Source organism: Lycorma delicatula, chromosome 1 (genome assembly GCF_047948215.1).
Source record: "Lycorma delicatula isolate Av1 chromosome 1, ASM4794821v1, whole genome shotgun sequence".
NCBI classification, from domain to species: domain Eukaryota; kingdom Metazoa; phylum Arthropoda; class Insecta; order Hemiptera; family Fulgoridae; genus Lycorma; species Lycorma delicatula.
Genome location: NC_134455.1, coordinates 114,596,390 through 114,624,300, shown reverse-complemented (window position 1 = coordinate 114,624,300; position 27,911 = coordinate 114,596,390). Strand labels below are relative to the sequence as shown.

The window sequence follows — 27,911 nt, the reverse complement described above, 5'->3', positions numbered from 1 at the left end:
AACCTTATTTAAAATTATAGTGCTGATGAGAACTGGGTTATGTCAATTATCATAAAAGGAAACAAAAATTGCCTCATTGGAAAAATCCAGTTCACCATAACCCAACAGGTTTAGAACAGTAAATAACATGCTGATTGTATTTGTTTTAATATGAAGGCAGTTGCAAAGAATTTGTTAATTGGCAAAATAACCAACTTGAACTTCTGTAATATTTTACAGGCACTACATAAGATGTGAAAGGTTCATTATAATATTTGGTAACACAATAACTCACTTTTTCGCCATGTATCATGAGAATGTTCTGACCTACAGTATGCTTCCTCTCAAGCAGTTTCAATCTAAAAGATAAGATTATTCTGAAATTCTGACCATTTTAACATAATATTTACTAGTTTTCTAATTTCAAATTTAAAAGTGCAGATAAGTGAGTATTGAAAAAAATGATTAAGCACCTTTCTCAATTAATTGTTCGTATTAAACCACCAACATACTTATGGATCTTTAATAATAATAATAATAATAATAATAATAATAATAATAATAATAATAATAATAATAATAATAATAATAATAAAAACGTGACAAAGAATATTATCATACCAATGTCATAAATATGATGGCTAAAACTGAAAACATAGCACTGATAGCACATGTATTGTGCCAGTTTGTTAATGCACCAATGAAGTATTCTATTAACATTCCAATACTAGTAAATATACCTATTAACAAAGACATCATTCCTCGTAATCGAGGTTCTGACATTTCACCAATATATGAAAATGCAGGTGCTTCTACGGAGCCGAGACTTAGACCCAATAAAATTGCTGCACAATTAAGGTACAGAACACTGGATGAGAAATATAAAAGGATCCATCCTATAAAAATAGGTATGTTTATAAACAACAATAACTGTTTCCTTCCAAACATATCTTGATAGAAGCCAGATGATAAAGCTGCTAAAGGTTGGCTAATGAATATTATACTTCCTGCAAAATAAATTATTGTGTGTATATATTTATACATAATCATTTAATAACATATTTGTTGTTTATTAAATAGGTAAACAATTTCTGAAATAACTTCATTCATATATAACACATTTTAAATATTGTTACAATACCATTAAACAAATCAGTCCAAAGGTTTTATGAAACCAATGTGAAAGGTTTTATGAAGTAGTAGTGAACTAGCAAATCAATAATTTAGCATAATAATGCTATAAAGTTATTAAAATAAATATGTTTAACTACTTAGCCTGCTCGGAAATAGCTGTCTGATGGGGTACTGAAATTATATTACTGAGTGAGCCGGATTGAAGAACAATCTCCGATGATAGATGGGTGGTGCCGGCTGATTCTGGTGCAGCGTTATTACACTACTGTGGTACAGCAGCACTGTGTATGGGTGAAGCTGGCGAGGGTAGTGATGTTTAGTGTATATCTACCATCGACTTTTTAGTTTACGCAAGAATGGTTGATGATATAGTAGAGGAAATTGCCAGATGGAGGTCGAGAATCATCGTGGTGGGTGGAGATTTCAACGTTAAGGCAAGGAATTGGGAGTCAACCATCGATGATCACAAAGGTAGAGTTCTTGAGGGCGCTATGGCTTCAGTGGACTTTCAGTGCGTCAATCGAAGAGATGAAATGACGTTCGAGAGTGGAGGAGTGGGGGCCTACGTCCCGGATCTGACATTTGTCAGCATGACAGGCTTACAGATATCGTTTAGACCACTTTGTTTATTAAATTGCTTCCCGAATTTATTTGAAAGACTGGCTCTGGAGATTAAACGATGGTCTAAAGATAACAGGGGGACTTCATGAGTACCAATTTGGTTTTCGGCCCCAGGGCTTGATGCGATCGGGCGCATGATAAATATTATTCGATCAGCTACGCAAGGAACGTGGAGCACGAGGAAGAAAGGAGCGGTCATGATGTTAGATATACGTAATGAGTTTAATGAGCTGCCCCTGGGAAGAAGTTATATTTCGTGAACTAAAAGCCAGAAATATACATATTATCGCGAGGTATCGTATGATCAGCGTCAAGGCTGCATCGGTTGTTGCTACGGTGCCGCCGATTGACTTACAAGCGCAAATGAGAGTTTCAATAGTGGCCAGATGGGACAGAAAGGAAGCAACTGACGGCCTCTACATGACTTGGCGTGACAGATGGCGGGATTCGGACAAAGGAAGGTGGACGTATGGGCTCATAAGCGATGTTAGGAACTGGGTGGAGATTCAATACAAGTTGCTGTTATGATTGCGGCGGGCTGGATACAGCAGAGTATGTGGTGTTCTTTTGCCCTAGATGTCGCGACTTGAGAGTAGTGCTCGAAGATCAAGGTGTAGAGGGGGCCAACAATATAATCGAGGCGATGGTCAGCAATAGCGACAAATGGGAATATGTCTCAACTACGATCGCAACAGTGGTAGGAGAGAAGGCCAATGAGGAGAGGCGACGACAGAGTGAGGAGATGCGGATCATTAGAGACTTGGAGTTCAATGACGGGTTATCAAGAAGGACCAGCTTCTAGGGGTGGGTGGCGGGCTCCAACAAGTCGTCGCTCATCGATCGCCCCCTGAGGACCCCTTCTGGTCATCTAGATTCAGGTAGTTGAGTGCCTGGGTGATCATGCAGGGGCTGTGTACATACCACATGGTTTAGATCCTACCACTGCATGATAAGAGGGGGAGGTTTTTTAGCTGGTGGGATCTCGCACTGCTGCCAATGTGGGCCTGATGGTGGCTGGCAGAGCTTTTTCCTCCCCTTCGAAAAACAAAAAAAACTACTTAGAAAACAAAATAAAAATAAACATGCACACTCCGCTTTCTATTAAAATCTTAAAACTATTTAACCTGTTTTTACTATTAAAATTTATACAATTTTGTATTCTCTTTTCACAACAAAACCATCTACCATTTTGCAGACTGGTTTTTGCAGAATATTTATATTTATATTTTTGAAAAATCTTGAAAAAAAAGAATGGAAGTATAAATAATGTTGTGATACTATTAGAAAAAAACAGAGCCTTGATGCTCTATAAAATATTTTGTAGATTGCTGAAAATGCTTCATTTACTTTAACATAAATATTTCAATGCTCTGCTTAAACTGATACCAACCACAAATGAAAAATAAACAACTTAGATATTGTTGTCAGTATACTTTGATAATACGTGCAGTCTTACATAATAGTGCGTCACCACTCCATATTTTTTTTTTTAATATTTAAACTGATATCATAGTGATATATTTCAGATAATACAATTATCAGATTATAGTGACTGTAACTTCTTTTTTTTTTTTTTTTTTTTTACTGTTTAGCCTCCGGTAACTACCGTTTAGATAATTCTTCAGAGGATGAATGAGGATGATATGTATGAGTGTAAATGAAGTGTAGTCTTGTACATTCTCAGTTCGACCGTTCCTGAGATGTGTGGTTAATTGAAACCCAACCACCAAAGAACACCGGTCGGTATCCACGATCTAGTATTCAAATCCGTGTAAAAATAACTGGCTTTACTAGGACTTGAACGCTGGAACTCATATATATAGTGACTGTAACTAAAAATAGTAATCTTAACTATGAATTCTTTAATGAATAACAATTAGATGTATGTAATAGGTAGTGTTACTTCCTCTTGTATAATTTTCTGTACTGTTATTTATTTTTTTTAAATATTCTTTAATCTAGAATTTCTAATAAAAAATCTGTATTGTCATACAGATCAGGTACTGAGAGTAAGTATCTTTTCAGAAAGTTTGCAATTGCAAAGAATAATACATCATATAGATTATATATTCATTTTGCTTTCCTGAAAATATAGCTAAAATAGCTATAAGCTATAATTAAATGGGAAAATATGGTGTTTATGTCAAAAATGGGGTATCAGGTTTTTTGCAAACTTTTACATTTTAGAATCCAACTAGTTCATCAAGACCAAAAACCATGTATGTATTTATCTACTTATGTATATATGGTATATGTATATGTATATGGTTGTGTGTGTGTGTGTGTGTGTGTGTTTCGCGTTCCTTTTGGCCTTATATCTCAGAACTGACCAAACCAATTTTCTTCAATTTTTTTTATTTTTTTCAAAGCAATTTTCTATGAATTTGATCATATTAATTTTTTTTCAAAATTCATTAATAGGTTGGGGAATATCACGAAAAAACCATTTTAATTTTTTCAGAGGAATTTTAGAGAAGAGTTTTGAAAAGAATAATTTCAATGCAAATATTTATAGTTAAAAAAAAAAAAAAATGAATAAGATCTTTTCAAAAACTCAATTCCCACCTCTTAAAATTGAAATATATGTTTCTTATTTTTTTGCTTTATCTCCCTTCAGTATAAATATTTTTCAATAATCTAAGTTTATGATTCATTTATACGATTGTAAAAAATGCAGACAATTTTTTTAAATTATCGACACAGGACCTAAAATAAAGAAAAGTTTTTTGAAAAATTTCTTTTTCTTATTTCAGCTTTCACTGAAGGGTGTGTTACATTCAGAGAAAACTTTACTTAAGCAAATTTGCTAAGCTCAACCTATGTATGAATATTTGTAGAAAAATTTCCTTAAAATTTATTTCTCTCCTCTAAAAAATATATGTTCTGATTTTTTTTTTTTGTTTTTTGATTCTAACTCTTCTAATTTTTATTATTAAACAAGAGATAAATATTAGAAATTAAAAAAAAGTGACTGCAAAAAAAACATTGCTGACAAACATTGCTCTTTAATATAGGATAATTACTAATGTAGGATAATTAAAAAACTTGCAAGTGACTATTTTGTATATAGTATAATTGTTCTATCAATTTTTAAAAATTTATTTCATCATGTATATACATATTTATATAGCCTGACACTCCTGGAAATGTAAGGATTCCAATAAGATGTCATACTACTAAATTGATTCATCCATTGAGTTGCTATGGTGGAACAAGCATACATACATACACCCTAAATATATTACAGTCCTTTTTGGTCAGTCATATAATAAATTAAAGAGCATGCGGGTGACAATTTTGTATATAGTATAATTTCTTAAATTTATTTTAATGTATATAAATACACATATTAATATAATCTATGACATTCCTGGTAACATAAGGATTCCGTCACGGGATCATACATCTAAATTGGTTAAGCCATTGTGCTGCTACAGTGGAACAAACATATATACATACATACATATACCCTAAATACATTACACTCCTTTTTGATTCATGTAAAAAACATTTTTTGTATTTTCTTCATCACTGTATTTTAATCTCAAGGAAAATAATGGGCATTTCTATTAAGAACTCATTTTTTATGAAAACATTTAAAAACTGAACTATGGGTAATTTACTTATTCATGGGTCTTCTCAAAGGAGTGATTACTTACTTGAGTTACATGAATGATCAAAGCCAAAACAAATTAAAATGTTTTTAATCATTCTTATTGATGCATTGGAACAAATATTTAAAACAGTAAACCAAAATTCCTACACTGAGAATAATAATATTTTCCAAAGTTTGCTTGAATATGAAATAAAATCTTAAAAGTAAACATCACAGTCTATAAGTGACACTTCAGCTTTTCAAGCAAATTTATTGATATAATCATACCCGTTCACCCGTTTTTCCACTCAGTGAGACATTGCATTAAAAGTTAGCTTGCAAGAGGAAGGAATAGTGCTTCAGAAATTTTTTTTGTTGTTTTCTTTTTAAAACTTGATATACAGAAGAAGGACCTAAAACACTATTAACAAATCATTTCTTCACCCAGAATGGCAAAGGAAATTTCTTTTTTCTTCCTTTGGTAGTGATACAGATTTGTATCATGCATGTTTAAAAATAATGTTCAGTAATTTTCAGTCATTAAAACACTCGTAATTAAAGTATAAATGAAACTAATATAAAAACTGATTTTGTGTATATGTAAAAAGTTTTACTTTTTACATAATAGACAATATAGCTTGTTTTGTTTATTTATAAGTTTTTGCTTTTGGCTTAATGAGATTGACACGTGAAAATATATGTTTCCTATTATTTTATCGATATATAAAGAAAAGTGACTGGGTTTTAGTTGAGACAAATATCTGGTGTATGCCTTGCTTAATGAAGTAAATTTAATAATTCCAGTGATAAACATAATTTTTGTTTCCTAACATGCGATACATGATTTTAATCTGTTTTTTGATTCTGAAAATGAATATGAAGTTAGAATTTTTCTATCACCCACAATTTTTGAAAAAAATTTTAATTTTAATTAAAGGAATTTTTTTCATTTTTCAAGGTAAAATTAGCATTTTAAGCTCCTATATTGTATTTTGTTAGCTCATTTTTTATTGTTTGTTTAACTTTGTTAACATAATTTTTAAAGTATAAATAAACAATACTAGACAAAAAATTAAATCATATCATAGTCACATTTTATGACATCATATCTAATACTGAAGAGTGAGCCTTCATGGACAAGATTAATCATGTCTGTGCAGGTCATAACATGTAGCTGAAAACACAGCTGTGTTGTTTGTATTAAGCACTGGATTTAGAAATGAATTAATTTTGTTCAGTCTTATTGTTGTTTTAAGTTTGTTAACAGTGCAGTGTCATAATGCCTTGAAATTGTGTAAATGATGTGGATGCCTTTTGTTATGTATGTGGTGAGTTTACAGTAAAATCAAATAGAAAAAACATTACACATTTAATTAAAAAAAGCATATGATTTGTACTTTTAGTGTAAAATTGGTGATCAGGATAAGACGTGGGCTCCTCATATAGTATACATTAGTTTTTCTGTATATTTAAAAGGATGGCTGAAAGGTACACAGAAGGCTTTGCCATTTGGTGTACATATGGTTTAGTGTGAACCAAAGGATCATGTAACCAATTGTTACTTTTGTTTAACAAGATTTTCTGTTAAAAAAAGTTAATTTTTAAAAAATCTAAACATATTGTAAAATACCTTCATTGCAATCTGCAATCAGACCTGTACCTCACAGTGAAATTATTCCAGTTCCTGAGCCACCTGTGAGTGTATGTTTCGAAACCACCAGTGAAGAATCAGGTACTGAAGAAGACAACAATGATTTTGATTTTGAATTATGTTCCAACTAGCCACATCTTATATCACAAAGTGAATTAAATGACTTGGTTAGGGATTTAAATTTATCAAAAATCAAGCTGAACTATTAGGATCAAGACTGCAAGGTAGGAATTTACTTAAAAAAAATACAAAACTTTTGGGCTTTTGAAGCCAACAAAAAGAACTTTCTCAGTACTTTATTAATGAAAATAATTTGGTTTATTGCACAAATATTGATGAGCTTATGTTGCACATAGGACTAGTTCATATACCTGAGGACTGGCGCCTTTTCATAGATTCATCCAAGTATAGTTAAAAAGTGGTTCTACTACACAACGGTAACAAATATCCTTTGACACCAATTGCTTATGGTATTAATTTGAAAGAGACATATGATGTGATGAAAGATGTTCTTGAAAAAATAAATTATAAAAAACATAGCTGAAACATATGTGGTGATTTGAAAGTTATAGCTATTTTGTTAGGCATGCAGCTAGGCTGTACTAAGTACATGTGTTTTCTTTGCGAATGGGAAAGCCGTGCTAAGGATGAACATTGTTACTAAAGAGTGGAAGAAATGAGACAGCGTAACTCCAAATGGAAAAAATATTATTCATGAGCCCTTACTTAAACCCAAAAAAATATTTTTACCCCTTATTCATATCAAGCTACGACTAATTAAACATTTTGTAAAAGCAATGAAGAAGGATAATCCCGGTTTTTTGTACATAAGGCAGAAATTTTTGAATGTAAGTGAAGGAAAAATTAAAGAAAGAATATTTGTTGGTCCTCAGATAAGAGAGTTGGTCAAAGATGATTATTTAACTTACTGTTAAATAATGTAGAAAGTGCAGCTTGGGCTTAATTTAACAATGTTTGCAAACTTTTCTCAGCAAACAAAAATCCGACAATTACCACGATATTGTTAATCAACTTCTTTCTTCATACAGAACTATGGTATGTAATATGTCTCTGAAAATACATTTCCTCCACTCACATCTGGACTTTTACCCTGACAACCTCAGAGACATAAGTGATGAACACGGTGAATGTTTCCCCCAAGACATTTTGGTTATGGAAAGCTGCTATAAAGGGAAATGGAATTTTAACATGCAAGCTGATTACTGTTGGTCATTAATTCGGGATGTGCCTGAGGCTATTTATAAAAGAGAGGCATCAGCGAAATCATTCTAACAAAGGTATGGCCATGCAAAATTATAAATTTTACAGATTTTAACTATATTTTCCCTTAATTATTTTTTTGAAAGGTAATTTATTTAAAACTAAGAGTGATAGCAAAATTCTATCTACTGTAATTATTATTATTGTAATTGTATTATTGTAATTATTATTATGCAAAAAAGCAATTTAAGAAATGGTATCATACTTAAAGAAACATTAAATTTTTTTTTGTCTATCAGTGTTACCTAATTCAGTTTATTACATTTTATAATTGTACATTGTACTTAAATAATATCTATTATTTACTTATTTATGGTTTAAATTTCAATAAGAATTAATTATTATTAATTTAATAAAATAATCTTATGTTACTTATAAATCTAACGACAATGATGTCAGCAACAGCCTCATGATACTTAAATCTATATTCTAATAGAACAACAAGAATAGCAAGTGAATGTGCAAAAAAATTTAGAAATATTAATATATATTAGTATTAAATATCAGTAACTTAAACTGACCAAACCAAGAAGCCTCATTAATATCAAGCGAAAAACTTTCTTTATCATTATTCAATAAAGCTCCAATAATAATGGAAGGCATGGAAAGCACCAGTCCGACTGTAAAAAAGAAGACTCCCAAACCAGCCACTGTAGCTACCTATAATAAAAGCTTTTCATCAGTACTCAAAACTTAGAAAAAACTCTTTAGTAATTGATGACAGCCTAAATAAGTAAAGCTTGCCACTAAAATAAATTAAGGAGTATTTTATTTCTTATTAGAATATAAGTTAGAAAAAGGAATCAGATAATTCAGTATAAAGCTTTGGTTTTCTTATTCAAGAGTTAGGGATTCAGCCTAGTTGTTGAATGGGCATATCATTTTAACCAGGAAGTGACACCATTCATTGTCTTAAATATGCTATAAAAAAGGTACCATTTATAGTTTCATTTAACATCTTTGGTTTAGGGAAAAGTCTACCCTTTAGTTTAGGGAACGACTCTTTGGTTTAGGGAATGAGGTTTAGGGACTAAGTGAAAAAGTTTGTTGCCAAAACTGTATATTGGCCTATAATAATATCAGTAAAAACTGCTATTAGAGACTATTTCTTATTTTTGTGTTGTAAAATAATTAAATAAATAGGAATAGCTAACAAAGATTGTGAAAACCAAATTTTACTGGGTTAAAAATATTGTATATTTTTAAATAAAATTATACAGATTTTAAATTATTATAATAAATTTAAGTTTAATTGAATTGTACAACAATCACACCTACAACATAGCATTGCAGTACAATCATGCCTTATTTAGAAAACAGTTGAACTTTACAATCAACTCTAAAACAGTAAAGATAATGGAAATAAATATAGTACAAAAAAAGAAGTTTCCTTATTAGATGCTGAAGATTTGTCAAGTCCTCTGGCTTTGCTTAGCCTTGAACCCTCTATTAGACAGATTTGCATGCTGTATGGCTTCAACATTAACCTTATCAGTATTAAGAATGAGCATCTTATATAGTCACGTTTACAATACATGGATGATATAAAAGTCTTTGTTTCCACAAAGATACAACGTATATTTTTTGAACATGCACATAATAGTCTAACTAACTTTAGAACTATACAGTAAAAGCAGTGTTTCTCAACCTGGGGGTCACAGTGATGTGAAAGGAGGGTCGCAAAATTAGCCTACATGTTAATGAAATCATTTTATGAGAAAAAATCATTTATTATAAACATTTTATTAACATTTATCAATTCACATGTACAGAGAATAAATTGATGAAATGGTAGCTGTTGTTTTTCATTTAAAAGTTTCTCTATACATGGATCTATATTAGAAACACACGCAAAAGCAAATTGTTTCCAAGTAATAAAAGACGATTCCTATATTTAGTTTTTTGCATGACTATAGCGAAAAACCCTATGCACAGAAATAAGATGTGGCAAAAGGGATTCATATTTTCAATGCTTCCATAACTAAATTTCCATATTCACTTCAGCAAGCCAAAATATATGTAAATATTCAGATGTGAATTGCAGTTGTAACATTTTATCGGGAGACATTTCGATGAGCTGGTTATGAATCTCAACTGGTTACTTAGCGGCTGCAACAACATTTTCACTAAAGGGATTCAGTACCCATCTCTTCGAGAAATCATTTTTATCTTCCTGGAAATACTCTGCTAACTGAATTTTTAGCTCACGCAAATGCATTTTCATGCTATCAAACTGTGGTGAAACATAGTGTCTTCTTCATCCAAATTTTTCTCAATATAACTGAATGGGAGTGGAAAAATATCAAAATTTTTGCTTTGAAGGCGAATAATCCAGATATCAAGCTCTTAATGAAAAAATGAACTTTTTCTGTCATTAATAAAATGTTTTTTCACATCCTTGTAAATTTTCATTTAAGTTGTTTAAATGCGAAAATATATCAACTAAGCAATCCAGCAGCGACATATACTCATTATTCTGTAAAAACACTGAGAATAGCATTTGTTTATCCTGAAAAAATATTGTTAATTAATCTCACAATTCCAATGACTGGGTTAACATTTTCCCCTGCGATAACCATCTAATTTCTGCATGGAAAAGAAAGAATTTCTTCTTTTTTAGCATTCAGATTATTCTATAATGGTGGTCTTTTAATAAAATTAACCATTTTTACAGATTTACAAAGAAATTGTTTGAGATTTTCCAGCATATTTTTTGTGGCAAGAGCATGTCTGTGATGGAAGCGGTGCATCTATTCTGCCCTTGGTATATGACAATCTTTTAATTTTTTCATAAATCAACTGTTCTTTCTTGTTATCGCCTTTGCACCAGTTGTAGTTGTTTTGTTCAATTTATGTTGTAGATTTTAGTAGCTTCATAAAAGACATCAAAAAGACATTGTCCTGTTGGACAACAGGAACTGATTTGCAAAACAACATATTTTCTTTGATTGTTCTGTCCCTATCGTATTCGTAACTCACTTAACATAAGAACTGAGACATGTTTGCCACATCTGTTGATTCATCAAAGGAATTACTAAAAAATTCTCTTGAATCACTAACTGAATTATCAGATCTGTAGGTGGAAATCGGCAGCCATGTCATCGATTCGCCTTGATACTGTGTTACTGTGTTGATTTCACAAAGTATGTAATTTTCTTTCTAAAAAAAACAGTTAGCTTTTATGATCCGGATATTTAATTTCTAAACTTCAAATTAATTTTGATGGCTTCATGCTTTTACTGGAGAGGACTTGAAACAAACAATGGACTGTGGCTTCCCATCTGATGAGTAAAACCATAATTTAAATAATTGTCATTGTAAATTTTTTTTATTTTACCAGTGGGTCACTTGAATGTAGATTTGTCACTTCATTTTTTTCAAAAATTTATCTATTTTGTGTAAGACTATAATTGGAAAAAAAAAAAACAATTACACCGTTTAACCGCAGACTAAAAATCCGAAACCTCAATTATTATTTTCAGTGAAACTACGCTTTTAAAACTTAACTACAGGCACCAGACACACGCTTCGTATTCAAAACTAAACTGATGTTCTGCAATCCCTTATGCCTCTTTTATACTGTTATAAAAGCACAACGTGTACAAACATATCATATGCATGTTCGAACATATGCCTTACAGACCAAATTACAAGGAGCATGTACACATCAAGTTGGAACCAGTAAATTGCTCATGGTTGTACACTTCATATATGCATGTTCATACTCGTTGCTATCAACACAGCTAAGTAGTTAGTTGTAACTAGGTTTCATTGGGTTGCAGTTGGGTGGGGTCACAAAACATTCATTATAATTTATTTTTACTTTTTGGGGATCATGGAGCTAAAAAGGTTGAGAATTTCTGAATTAGAGAAACTAAGGTAAATTCAATGAAGGAGGATTTAGTCATATAGAGTAATAATAACTCTATAGGTGCTTGAGAGTAAAGTGATACATAAAAGAATACAGTGTTCTAATACACCAAATTCACTGAGAACACTAACAATCAAAAACACTTTAAAATTATTAAAAAAATACAGTCAAGAAATTTAAACAATCATAAAAACTAAATAATGAAATACATTAAACTCATTTAATGGGTTTGTATCCCATTCAGGCACATTTTCATAAGCTATGACATTCATCACTCATCCAAAAGAAAAAAAGAATAATAAAGAATGACAACTGTAACTGAGCACCTAGTAGTTATGTGCTTGAATAAATAAAAATAAATAGTGTAAAATACACATTCAAACAACACAAAATTTCATAAATCATAAACTTAACTGTTTGAATTAGATTATCTACATTTATAAATCCACCATTGTATTTACAGTTCATTTCTTTACAATATTATACTAAAATATATACACAATTTTTTCAATGAATAAAATATGTTTAACAACCAAAATAGGCCTGTACTTCTTTGCAAAAAAAATGAATCATCATTCTTCAAAATGGACAATGCAACACCAGTTTTCTGAAGTAAAATTAGATTTCAAAAAACAAGTCAGATGTAATAATGCACAAAAGTGTCCATTAAATATTACATAATTTATTCGTATAGGCCCCACAGCATTTTTCATTATCTATTAAAATTTCAGGGTGTGGGTCTTATTTGATTCATTATAACGATTGAATGATCATTGCATGAACAATGTATTATATTTGATTACTATTTTTCCAATATTTGTATACAATTATGACTGTGAAAGATTATAGTAAAACAGGTACAACATGAAAACAAAGATGAATTTTATTGTAATACCTGCCTTTGCTACTAGAGGAAAGTACAAGGGTTAATATTGTTATGTCTCTAATATTAGTTCTAAACCTGTAAACCTGATACATCTGTCACATTTCTCTTCTTTTTTAAAAGATATCTTTTGATTAGAAGTTATGTTTTCAAACGATAAAAAGGTTTGTTCATTTACAGTTGCAGAAAAATTAAAAGTTGTGTCAGAAGCTGAAATTATTGGTAACTGAACAGCTGGTAAAAAATATGACATCAATGAGTCGTTTACTCGAGATAAAAGGCGAAAGAAAAAGGATTTATTGCTTAGGGCTTCTTCAAAAAGATGATTGTTTTGTGGAATCCAGAAAATTTCCCGAATTAGAGCAAGTGTTTATCTTTCTATATTAAAGAAAAAAGGGAAAATTGTTTTGCACTTTCTACAGAGATGTGAATAATAAAGGCGAAACAAGTAGCTTTAGCAGCAGGTAATATTGAGAATTTTACAGCTAGCAGAGGTTGTTTTCAAAACTTTATGTATAAATCTGGTTTGACTATAAGAAGATGGACCATTGTTTGTCAAAGATTGCCAGATGCATAAAAAGAAAACTTATAGAATTTCAGTGATATGTAATTGGCTTGGGCAAAAAATTAAATTTTGAATTATCACAAACAGGTAATGCTGATGAAATGCCTGATTACTTGGAAATTTCATAGAATTCAACTATAATTTGACTGGTGAAAGAAGTGTTCCTATTTGAACAAGTGGTTGTGAAAAAAAAATGTGTCAGTTATGCTTGCCATTTTACCTTTTGCTTATTTTCAAGCGAAAGACTTAGCCCAAAGAAGATTTCTCTTTTAGTTGTTAGTACATAGTAATTATTTTACTTCAGTAGTGTAGTATTCTAATAGTGCATTGGTTTTCAATATTAGTTATTAGTTGCATTTCTTGATATTCTGGTCTACTTCCTGTTGCTATTTTATATATAAAAATAAAAAAAACTAAATATTATTAAACTGTTAATAAACAGCCAATCTAAATCTCTCATTAAATTTGCAATATGTGTTAACAAAGATGCTCAGTTTTTATTCTTACACATCAGTTTTATAAGTTTTGAAAATTTTGCATCTTCAAATTTTAAAAGTAAGAAATTTATTAAAAAATGACAATACAGAAAATGACACAGAGTTATGCAGTAGCATATTTCATAGATAGTAAATACCATGGTTTTAGTTGAGACCACCAAATTTTGTTGAGATTCTTCAGAGAAAAGACCTAATTTTTTTTATTTACTGTATGTATATTTTTTCATAGTGAATTTTAAATCTTTATTGATTGTCAATTATTTAAGATTTTATACTTCTCCAGTTATGTGATCTTCCATTTTTATATTTAAGTGTTTTATTGTATCTTTACATTTTTTTATTCCAAAATACTATAATTTTTTTGTAGTTTACTTTCAGTTTGTTCATCTGAAAATATTCATTCAAATCATTTAACACTTTCTCTATTTTCTGAAATATATTTTCTATTGAGAATGTAAATTTAGAATTTGTAAACAAGAGAAAGTCATCAACAAATGCACGTATTTCACAGTCTTTAATATCATTTATAAACAAAAATAAACTTTTGTCATTTTTATTAATAAAAATTTAATCTGATTAAATTTTGTAGAAAAAGTTGTCTTTGACACAGTTTAAAAAATTCATATAAGGTCTATATGAACTGCCACATCACAATGATCTTCATGTAATACTTTCCTCTGTTATTCAACAACTTCATTATGGGCCATAATTGTGCAGTTTATTAAGGATTCATAATTTGTGATTAGGTTTTATAAATGATACCTTCATTTATTTTAGAATTCAAAATGAAAATTAGAGGGCAAATTCTGTATGTGAGGAGCATAGATTCCACAATCTATGCTCCTCACCAATATCAGGGGTCAATCTTCAATTATGAGACCTCACTGTGTCTAACAGTCTGAAATTTCTCTTCTCTGATTCCTTTCCATTCAAAAAATGGGACCCAAGTATCCCAAGTGCATCCACATACCCAAAAAATCACTAAAAGAAAGCAAAGAGAGAGTAAATACGCATGTTCAGTTTGGAATGGATATCCACAGTGCCATGTTTTGAAAAATGTGTTACATTTATGGTTTAGTTGCAATTTTGTTTTTTTTTATTCAAATATAACAATAATAGGTTCAGCTTTATTGTAACTACTTGAAATGTATATAATTTTCTATTTTAATTTCTAAGAATTTTTTAAAGCTTTATTAGTTGTAAAAATATCAATAATCATGTCAGATTAATGAAATGAGGTGTAAAAATACTGTCTCTTGGTGATTATTGTAAACCAAATGATTTAATCTTGTTTTAATATTTTCAAAAAAAAAACTGATGTATAATCTTTACTTAATCAGCTCCTTATGCATGAAAATTAAAAAAGATTTCACTAAAATTGCATTTCACTAAAAAAAACAATTATAACAACTAAAAATGTAACATATTTTTCAAAACATGTCAGTACACACACTCCATTGCAAACTGAGCATATGTATCTGCTCTCTCTTTGCTATCTTTTGGTGATATTTTGGCTTGGGATACTCGGGATACACTTGGGATATTCAGGTCACTGTCACACACACACTTTTATATATATAAATTTTTATAAATGTTTTTTTATGTCAAATCTTAACATTTTATATTACTCTTTGTCAGAATATATCTTGATAAATCAATTTTTTCTAATGTTCTATAAAAGTCAGAAAATTAAAATGTTACATTATCAGAAACAGTTTGGATTCTTAACGTACATCAAAACCTCTGAAGCAGACATTCTAATAAATACTTTAGATTGTTTAATCTACTTATTTTTTTTTACTATTTAATTATAACATACTTCCAATGAATAAGTAAGTTTTAATTCAGGATAAAATTATAATGAAGTTAATGACCAAAATCTGAGGGAGGAAGATCACCACTTCCAAGTTTCATACTCTTAATAGTTTGTACTTTCTACCAGTTTATCTCTAATAAACATATTTAATGCCAATATTAATGAAAAATTCTGACTGTTTTTAAGAAATTTTGTCTACTGTTCAAAATTTATCAGACACACATAAATGGGAATTCCTCAAGATGTGTCAGAATCATAACATTATTCAGTAAACAATTAACTCTGTACTTAGTGAATTTCATAGTATATACATCGCGGTTAGGCTCATTTGGTCAGTTGTTATCAGAAAGAAAACAACTGACCCCACCTATCTCTATAGTTAACAGAACTTGAGTATATGTATTTCTCTTGCTATTAATAGTGAAACTATGAATGTTTCTGTAAATAATTATTCTTCCAAACTCACTTGAGCTAAGGTTGATCTCAGTGAGCCTTCACTTTCACTGCTGTTTTTATGATTAGAATTAGGTAGGCCATCTTCTGAAGATCTCAGAGCATTATTTTCTTGCTGAATATCCATAACTTACAAGCCAGAGAAAAGTCTGAAAAAACAACAAAAAATCACATAGTAGATCTAAAAAATACATCTTTTTTTAAATTTAACAATTTTTCATTAAAAAAACTGCAGCATAGTAGTATGAAAATAAATACATTATCTTCAGGAGAGAGAGAGAAGAAATGAAATAAAATAGGGAATAAAATCAGTATTTTCCTTATCTTTTATTGGATCTTATCACTTAACATAATTAGATTAAAAAGGTTTAGATCCCAGTTTGTAATAAATTTGAATTCTCATTTAAATTATTACATTTTTATACAAAAGATCTAATATATAATATTTATACAAATATTATTATACAGTTTCTTAAGTGTGCAAATTTTTATTGGATCAAGGACCATCAGATAGCATACTCACAGACTTGAGTTTAACTATTATAAAGTTATGGTTAAATTGATCTACAAACTGCCTCAAAAACGTTCATTTTGCTGAAAATCCAAAATTACTATTGGAAACATTATGTAGTGTATTTAATGCATATTTAGCATAATTTTTTTATTTTTATTGAAACAAAACAAGTCTGCCTTGACAATACCAACAATAACTACATTCCAGAATATTTATATTCACAACTTCTATCTTTTCTTTTCCAAACTACCAGCTATCCAACTTCATCTAATACTATTTGGAAAAAAATGTTCAATTTGTTTAAATCGACTTTGCAATTTACAGACCAAATAATATATAAATTTTTGAAGAGTGAGGTTTATATAAAGTATTAAACCTAAAAATTAATCCCATCTCAAGATATACATAAATGTAGTTTGTAAATAATAATGAAAATATATGTGAACTTAAAACACATTCCTGGTTAATTCCTGTGCTAGTTACACATTTACCTTACAATCCTCTTTTTTTTCAGTAACAATGGTTTCTTCATACAATTCCTTAAAAAGTGTAACACATTTTGAAGAAAAACATAATCTTAGAGCTTGTAAAATAAAATAGTTGTGTCCAGTCTATTGAATGCAAATAATAAATCAACAAAAAATCCAAAAAAATGTTTGCAGTTTGTTTTTTTTAAATTTTAACATTGTTCATGGATTTATTGTGTTATCATTAGTAAAGTATAATTTTCTCTTAATATCTGACACAAAAAACTGGACAAGCCTTTCCCCTACATGTTCTTAACATATGGATGCAATTCACTTAATTTTCCTTCAACTCTATTATCAAAATGTTATTACAATGATCAATGAAACTATCAACAATCAATAAAACTAAACTACTCCTGCTTCCTTTGAAGACATCTCGTTGGATTCAAATTTCTTCTTAAGCTCAGCACTTTCTTTTTCCAAATGGATAATCCTTTTAGCCCACTCATTCAAACAGTTTTGTTATTTAATTTTCAATTTCATTTCTCATAATAAGTTTCACATCAAACTTCATTTCATTCTCAAACTTTTTTCACAACTGTGGCAGTTGTTTTTTTATTGAGGGAGTTGCCAAGTTGCTCCAAAGGTTAATGGATTAAGTCTTACTTTGTTGAGCTGCATTGATGGTTAAGATAGGAAATAAACTCGATTGAATTGCTCCATCTATTATTCTCAATCAGCTCTCAATTGCATGAGCGCGTGTATGTGGGTTGGTCAGTTTACTAAAATCAACTATATTTTACTTCAAGCATTTAATTATAAAAAATATTTAATAAAAAAAATACATGTAAAGTAAATTGAAAAAGAAATTAAGAAAATTCTCATATCTTCTATCTAATATTACTCAAACAGCTGACTGAGTAATAAACTTGTGATAAACTAGTTTATCACTTAGCCAATAAAAATAAAACACTAACTGATAAAACTTAAGATTTAAAACCAATCCATTTAATAACTAAAGTGGCTTTGAAGCCTTGTAGAATGATTAGATTCCTGTAAATGATTAATCTTCTTATCTAGATTTTAAAGTGTCCTTCTTCTTCTTCCTGTTTAGCCTCCGGTAACTACCGTTTTTAGATAATACTTCAGAGGATGAATGAGGATGATATGTGTGAGTGTAAATGAAGTGTGGTCTTGTACATTCTCAGTTTGACCAATCCTGAGATGTGTGGTTAATTGAAACCCAACCACCAAAGAACACCGGTATCCACGATCTAAATTTTAAAGATCTATAGATTTTAAAGTGTCCACCCTCCTCTTTCATAACCCTTAAATTTACAGACACCTAATACATTCACTCACTTTATGTATTACTTTTTGTACATTAATTTCTCCTTCTTTTCTTTCTATCCTCAACCTAATAAACATTTCTTGTCATTCTTACTCTATATTAACTTTGGTAAAGAGGTAAGCAGTGATATGGAGCCATCACCCTGTCCATAATTAAAAGATTAAGAGGTGCGGCTATTAAATAACAAGACTAATACTGTAAAATATTTTACTTTAAATTTATACATATTTGGTTATTATCCCCTTCAATGTACACCTCTCCTCTATCCCCACAATGCTCCATGTGAATTTTCCATTGTTTGAAACAGTGCTGGAAATCTTCTTCTATGAGCTCTTTCATAATTCGTGCTGCTTTTTCTTTCACAGCTTCAACGATCTGAAATCTTGTTCCTTTTAAACAGATTTGACCTTGGGGAACTGATAAAGTCACATGATGCCAGGTTAGGCGAATAAGGCGGATGGTCTAACATTGGGATGTTATACTTTGCTAGAAACGTCTTGACAGACAATGCAGTTTGAGCCATTGCGTTGTCCTGATGAAGAACCCATGACTTGTTCTTCCACAATTCAGGTCGTTTTTTTCTTATTTTTTCACAGAGTTGACCAAGGACCTCAAGGTCATGTTGATTAATAGTTAGTCCTTCAGGAAACCATTGAAGTTACACAAGCCCATGAATTTAAAAAAAAAAACAATCATCATCGCTTTGAATTTTTATCATCATCTTTAACGTCTTCTCGGCCATCTTGGAAACATTTAAACAACTCAAAAACCCGTTCATGTGATAAACATTCATTGCCATATATTTTTTTTTAATAAATTATAAGTTTCAGTAGCGGTTTTTCCAAGTTTCATATGTAATTCCATGACAATTCTTTGCTCTAATAAAACACTTATCTTTTTGGCAAAACAAAAAAAAAAAATGTTATCCAAACCAAGGTCACGGTCAGACTAATATACCTACCGGAACTGGAGTGGCAGCAATCGAAAGAGAAAGCTTCATGCTACACAGCTGTCGGTCGTAGGAATTGGCGCATGAGCAGTTCTTCTATAGCAGCATTAGTCTGGTTATTTAATAGCCACACCTCATATTTAGATCATAGAGTGATCAGACCACATTTGGGAAATAACTTTAAAATATTTATTGAGTTAAAAGGTATTCCAACAATGTCATTTAGTGACTTATCCATCGTACCAATAATAGTGAACTCTTCTTCTGAATCTCTGTGGTTATACAGTTAATCATGATTAATACCTCACACATATTCTGGTATCTCTGGCAGCTAGAATCTATAATTTCATCTTTTCATTTTCTCACATCCCAAATACACCATTCTCTAGACCTAGAGAGTGAACTTCAAAAACGGTCAGCTCAGGTTCTATTCTATCGTATTTATCCCTCATTAATATAATATTTTCAGTACTATGTTCTTGTAAAAATTCTCATAAGCCATTAAAATCATTTTCCCAATTATTATTATTGTTAAGGCACATCTCAGAAAGTTTACTTTCTTCCCACTTTCCACAAGTTGGCTTTCTATTTCCTGCAGTTTTAAAATCAAATGCATTAATATTTAAAATGGCCTTGTTAATTATTAAAAAACTCCGCTGATGGAGATGGACTTCCTTTATACAGTTATCTCTATTTAAATTTTTTAAACCTTCGAAGATGGCATTATTCAGATTCGATCTTCCTTTCTATTAGCTTTTCTTCAGTTTTTTTTTTTTTCATATATCCATTAATCTTTTAATTTCTTCTTTAAAAATTCCTACAAATTTTTTTGTTTAAATTTGAGATATTCCTTGGTAGCAACATCCACCAGTTCCTAATCGAAAAGTTACTCCCTCCAGTGATATATTTCATCCTTTTAAAGTCATTGTTCCAATTAATTTATCATCTTTTATTTTATTAGATCGACACCTTTTAATTATATTCTCCGTAAGTGACTGTGCCAATAGTCACTCTGTCATACTGTTTTTCACTTATTTAGTCACTATTCATTAAAATCAAAAAATTAGACTGTGTGTAAAAGACATAAAAGCTCAAGAAAAAATGTGTTCAAATATTTTTATCACAGCACAGTTTAAGTTTTTGTATCTGATCCATAACATTGACAGCACAAATTTATATTTAAAATTTTAATTTCAAATTCTAATAAATATTTTTTTTCATAATAAAATATTAGCCACTTTTGGAAAACTATTTTCTAAAATTCATCACTTAGAATAGAAAAAAGAGTATTTTATTTCAACAAAACTTGTTCAAACAATACTTCAAAAAAGCAATTAACAATAATAATAAAATAAAATTATTTAAGTAGGCTGTACTGACAAAGGACAAATACTTATCAAATTCCAATCAATACTTTAGATAGATAAACTTCAACCTCTACCAGGTTTTTTATGCAAATCTTTACGTTTTAGAGTTTAATCACTTCATCTAAACAAAAAATCATGTATATATGTACACATATGTATGTATGTGAATACACGTATTTGTATGTATCACTGCTTTTTATCTTATATCTCAGGATTGTGGAAACCGATTTTCTTCAAATTTGGATCAAATATTTCTATATATCGAGCATTAATCATATTAATGTTTTTTTTTTTAATTCATAAAGTGTGCGGGATATTGTGAAAAAGTAATTTGATTGCATTTTAGACAAAGTTTTACAAAAATAGATTTGTTACCTACAATCCATTTATAAATAGAAAATTTTTTTCAAAAAATCAATTCCCACCTTTTGAAGTTGAAATATATGTTTTTATGTTCTTTTACTCTATCTCCTTATTCTTTAAATGTTTTTCAAAATTTTTTTGTAGTTTATACTTCATATAACTGTAGAGCTATCAAGAAATGTCACAATTTTTTTTTAATATAGACCATGGTACCTAAAATGCAGAAAAGTTTTTTGAAAATTTTCTTTCTTATTTTAGCCTTTATTGAAGGAGATGTTACTCGTAGATTTAGAGAAAGCTTACTTAAGTAAATTTGTTAAGATTTTCCTTCATATTAATATTTTTAGAAAAATTCTTCTTAAAATTTTTCCCCACCTCTAAGAAATATATATTCTGTTTTTTGCTCTAGCTCTTTTAATTTTTATTATTAACAAGCCGGGTAAGTCATGCAATACATGGCATCCTTTTTCCCGAATATTGTTGTAATTGCAACTCATTATCACCTTTTACTGAAAATCATCATGAAAGAAGTCAATACGAGTAATATTTAATAATATAAAATATCTAATTCGGTAATATCAACATGTACAATTTAAAAATCTTATATTAGTTTAAAGAGGGTGTTTGATCTACATAGATAATTTGTTTATTAACAGTTTTTTAATTACGTATCATTAAGATTGTATAGTTTCTTAAATCTATTTAAATCATTTTAAAAATAGTATACATCAAAATGCAATAGATTTCAGAAAAGCAATAAACTCTTATAATAAGCAGAGGTCACTTCTTAATGTCTTACTAGATATATGATTTAATACTGACAGTATAATCAAAAGGTTTTATCTAAAATGTTGTTACAAATTATTTACTTAAAATTTATTTAAATCTTTATCAGGATCTATCATAACATTTTATTTAAATCTGTTCGTGTATAATATATCAAAAATAATTTAGATTTAGAATTTTCAACTAAAATACAGGAAAAAATAAATCAGTTTTATATATTTCATAAAAATTTTAACTAAAATTACCCAACTTCATAATTTCAATTCAACAAAATGAATTATGTTCTTGAGAAGTTGAACAGAAGAGGATTTTTATTAACATCACAATTATAATTAAGAAAAAAAAATACATCACCAAATTGAACATTTTAAGAACTTAGTGGTACCCTACAGTTAATAAAATACTTTTACTTTTCCGGCTATATCGATATATGTGCTGCTATAGCAACGTATATTTGTTTCACTTTGTTTACTACATGTTGTCAGTAGCTGATAATATCAGTTACAACCGTGAAGATGCTAGTTTCACGTACTAAACTAAGCTCAAAATGAAAAGAAATTAAGTTTATCACATTTTTACTCAGACCTCTCTATTTCTCTCTTTTTCTGTTTAGCCTCCGGAACCACTGTAAAGTATTACTTCAGAGGATGAATGAGGAAGAATATGTATTAATGTGAATGTAGTCTTGTACAGTCTCAGGTCGACCACTCCTGAAAAGTGTGGTTAATTGATACCCAACCACCAAAGAACACCGATATTCCACGATCTAGTATTCAAATCCATATAAAAGTAACTGCCTTTACTAGGATTCGAACCTTAGTACTCTCGACTTCAAAATCAGCTGATTTGCGATGACGAGTTAACTGTGATTCAGGACTCCTTGCATCTTCTTGGTATCCTATATCCCTTGTTTCGATAAATCTTTAAAAAAGATATGTTAAACGATTATTTTTCATCTTTTTAAAAGAGTTATAACTATTTACACAAACCCTGTATGTCGTAATTTCTGCTGTTATTTTAAACTTTTGTTATATAATGTGAACCGGAGTTGCCTGGTGTGAAACAGTACGTGATTTACTTGTGGATACATTAGTGGGTGTACAGGTCTGACTTCCCCGCCCACCGGGCTGGTCTAGTGCTTAAATCGTCATCGCAAATCAGCTGATTTCGAAGTCGAGAGTACTAAGGTTCGAATCCTAGTAAAGGCAGTTACTTTTATATGGATTTGAATACTAGATCGTGGAATACCGGTGTTTTTTGGTGGTTGGGTTTCGATTAACCACAAATCTCAGGAATGGTTAATCTGAGGCTGTACAAGACTACACTTCATTCACATTCATACATATCATCCTCATTCATCCTCTGAAGTAATACCCTACGGTAGTTACGGAGGCTTAACAGAAAAAGAGAGATGTCCAGTTCAAAAAGTATTAAATAATATAAATATCATCCACACAAGATTCAATTAGTACAAGAACTTATTGAAGATGATTATGATAGGGGAGTTGAACTTAGAGAAATTTTGACAAGAGAGATTAACAGAAATATAATCAGGCGTAATATTTCAGAAGATGAATGAGGATGATATGTATGAATGTATATGAAGTGTAGTCTTGTACAATCTCAGATCGACCATTCCTGAGATGTGTGATTAATTGAAACCCAACCACCAAAGAACACCGATAGCATCTAGAGCGGTTAAATATATGGGCTGGAATAACAGGAGACACATTCCAATGATAATTAATGGTAACTTAGTTACCATTAATGATATAGGATATGAATAAATATGCTATGCTGAACGAGCAAATAATTCCTGCTCTCAATAATTTTATTAAGATAGTTTGTAGACCAAACGGACAACATTTATTCATGAGATATGTTTTTCCAACACAAAAGGATTTTTTGAAATTCCAAATTTAAAGGGTTAAAATGGAGTAACAGTGAAAATTATAATTTTTTTCTCGGTAAAAAATGAAAATTTCAACTTGATTTTTGATATGTGTAACCTTCATATGGATATCTATAAACCAAAGGGGTGAAGAAAGGTAGAAAATTTTGAACAATGATTGCAAATTTTTCCCATCTCCGTCTATACTAAACGAGATATTCAGTAGATTGGGGCTTGCAAATACTCTTCAGATAAATATCTAAAACCATTCTCGGGTTTTTTGAATTTCAATTTTTTAAGGGGTGCGACGATGTACAGCTCATTATGTGCGACGCGACTGATTGCGCCTCCGGTTACTTGGCTAAAAAACATAAAATAAAAAAAATTGGCCGCGATGGGAAACGCAATCATTATAAAGCACGGGCGAAGCCGCAACGGCGATGCTGTATGTATATATTTTTATTAATTTTATTATTACTATTTACTGCTTATTATAATCTAACAATGAATTAGACTGAAGATGTTTATGATATTCTATATAAACTTTTAGTTAAATATTTATGAAAATTAGCTGGAAACTTAGGATAAATAATAGATATTTTTGCATTGTGAAAAGGAATCTTAATTTAAGCTCCCGTTAATAAGCTACCATTGTTAAAGAGCTTGGTCTCGTTAACAATGTTCATATATTTGCATGCGTTTTCGTATCATTATCAAGATACAAATTTACTTTATTTTCATTCCTTTCGAGTACCATTTACCATCAAACGAGCCATGATTTTAGGATACATAAATAAAAAAATTTCTTTATATTTTAATTAGGATCAAAATTTAAAATAGAAATAGAAATTAAAATAGAAATCTGATATGGACACCACATGGCTTCCTTGTACGCCTATTAAATTGTTTATACACATTTTTTTTAAATGAAAAGTAAATAAAATTTTATTTTATTAATAACTTTTGATATTTTTTCATATTTTTCTTTATTACTGAATTATTATTTTAAATAATTTTTTTTTGCAATCAAAGGTTAATAATTATTATTTAATTAATATATTTAAATTTAAAAAAAAAGGAAATGTCTGATTCGAACCGATGTTCCTTCCCCTGTAAGCTCCAAATATTTCATTATTTTATATTAACTCTGGAACCAATGAAAATAAGTACCACTTATGATATATCGTTGAAAAGCGTATTACTGCAGTTAAAAAAAAGTCCAAAATAAAAAAAAATCGAATTTGGGCTATTTTTGGACGCTTTTGGTTCAGTCGATTGCAATCAAAAGGCGAGGTGCACAGCTGGATGTATCAAACAGACCTAAATCCAAAATTTCAATATTCTACGGCTAATCGTTTATGAGATAGTAGTCAAAATGACTTTCAGGGATGGTCAAAACGAATATTTCCAAAATGTAATTTAAAAAAAAATATATAAAAATAAACTAAAAAAAATAAAGATTGGAATCTGGCAACCGAAATTTTTTTACTTCGAACAAAGAATTAAAAATAAAAAATTATATCTTTGATTTTTGAATAACTTTCGACCTTTAAATATCGGCCCTAAATTAACTATTTCTGGTGTCTTTTTTTTATTTGGTATGAAATTCTAATAATCGAGTTTTATAAAGTAATCTTTAATATTTTATAAAATAATAAAATATATAGGTAAAATATAAAGGTATATTATTATTTTTTTTAAAGTTATTTTCCTTAAATAATTACGTTAAAATTTATTTTGAATATATATCTTTTTATTTTTATATTATTACATAAAAAATGTACATACCTTTTACAATTAAACCTCTAATGTACCTAGGTATAAACCTAAAAAGTTATACTTTCAATTTTTTAATAAATTTTGATATTTCGAAATCGAAGTCAAATTAAGGTTTAGTTAGTTGTAAATTTTCTCTTTAATTTGGGACATTCTAATGACATAAATTTACAATCTCGGCATTTCGTGGAGTGATCTCGGGTTTGAATTCCGGTCAGGCATGGCATCTTTTCATACTCTACCAATTTCCACTGCGCTAATGACCATAGCTGTTGATGTTAGCTCTTTCAAACGAAAAAAGAAGAAAAAGATTTACAGAAGAATTAAAAAAGTATTGTTTTTAGTTATTAATGTAGTTTTTTAAAAATGTGATTTATTTTCTTAAAAGAATCTATTTTTCGTTAAAATTCTATGATAACATGATGTTAAAATTATTAAAATAATTATTAGAATGATTATGTTAAAACATGTACCATTTAAAATGAAACCATTAATGTTATTACGTACAATTTTCATTGTAATTAGTAAATTATGTATTTAAAATAAGAAAGGAAAGTAAATAAAAATTACCTGAAAATAGTCCTTTAAAGCGAAGATAAGTAAACACTAAATAAATACATTTAATATATTGTTACCATTATGTTGTACATACTTCAAGGGTTCTTTAAATACACTAAACTTAAATGAACTGTTATCATCAAAGGCCGTGTTACAATGAATAATTTTATTAGCGTCCTGCAAAGAAAAATGATGTTATATACGCAAACCAGTTGACCTTAATGCAATTTATCAAAATTTACAGAAAATATAATCATATACAGATGTTGGAAGATTGCTACGTAATCATGAATGAACGTTTTCCTGGTAGGTATGGACCAATCGAATTAGCCTTTCCCCTCCTTTGATCACAAGTAGTTTGAAATGTACCCATTCCACTAATACAATTCTATTTTTAACACACAAATCCTTCTATCGAATAATTTCAATCAAATTATATTTATTCTGACAGTTCTTAAAAAAAAAAAAAAATATAATAATAAAAGTATTACTTTAAAACTTCGAAAGTTTGAGCAGTCAATTATAAGAATAAGGAAATGTGGTTAAATTTTTGAGAAAAATAAATTAATCGACGCATTTTATTTGTAAATATATGGAAATGTTTTTCCACAAAATCTTTTTCAAGCCGTTATTCAACTCCTAAATCACTGGAATTTTAGGTGCGTTCTTTAATGGCGTTTATTCTGAGTTAGTCAAAACCACTTTTTACATTTGGAACATTGAAGATTATGTTTGGTGCTTTCCTCTGATATTTTTTATTTTATTTTTAATTACTGACGAAGAAAGATTTGGGAGGAAAGAGTTATGCCGTTGTTTTAGTGAAAATTATAAACTTCTGAATTACTATATGTATTAATATCGATTCTCATCTATTGACTGATCATTATTTTTCTTAAAAACCTTTTGAAATGAAATTCGGTGCAAAAATTCCTTTTCTCTGAGGAAATGTAAGATTTAGAACTGCTTGAATTATTAAAAAAAAAAAACATCAGAAATTTTTTGAAGATAAAATAATAAAGCAATGATAATTATTTCATTCATTAAAAACTTTGCAAACGTGTAATACTATGAAAATAAATGATAATGATTTACTAATTGGTTAGGTTTTTACTAATTCAGCAATGAGAACAAGACCAGAAGTGAAATTTTATCGTGATGGTGAAGCGAATAATACTAATAAAAAATTTGGTAAATTAATAAAAAAAATTAAAAAAAAATAGTAAATAAAAATTTGATGCTCGAGTTAATTACTTTACAAAAAATTATGTAATCCAAGTTTTTAAAAAAAAATCTTAACATTTACTTACATTATAAGAATTGAATTGTTGCAAAAAATGGCCGAATACATTTCCTGTACAACGATTCCCTCTCCGAGTTTTGTACAGTTTACGTAATCTAGGTTAATTGGGTCCCCCCATTTCAGCAGCTTGCCACCATGCGGACTGGGCTTCTTCAAGGGATCGGTAAGGCTGAGATGTAAGATCGGATGTTCCAAGATTGACAGGCTCGTTGGGATCGCTCTTTTACCGGGCGGTGGACTCAC

At 29.6% G+C, this 27,911-nt stretch overlaps 1 protein-coding gene across 2 annotated transcripts in view; it reads right to left on the bottom strand.

The window, feature by feature from the left end:
- LOC142321444 (trehalose transporter 1-like protein) overlaps positions 1-26,644 on the bottom strand; it is a 47,734-nt gene extending 21,090 nt beyond the window's left edge. Inside the window, exons 1-4 of one of the 2 annotated variants that reach the window (XM_075359531.1) lie at positions 26,381-26,644; positions 16,360-16,495; positions 8,783-8,921; positions 601-986 (exon numbers count right to left, since the gene is read on the bottom strand). In XM_075359531.1, coding sequence (XP_075215646.1) covers positions 601-986; positions 8,783-8,921; positions 16,360-16,473 — 639 coding nt within the window. In that variant the 5' untranslated portion in view covers positions 16,474-16,495; positions 26,381-26,644. Of the gene's footprint in view, positions 1-600; positions 987-8,782; positions 8,922-16,359; positions 16,496-21,419; positions 21,537-26,380 lie in introns of those variants that run through there. The other variant, XM_075359539.1, reaches the window with a different exon arrangement.
- Positions 26,645-27,911: the final 1,267 nt, after the last annotated feature.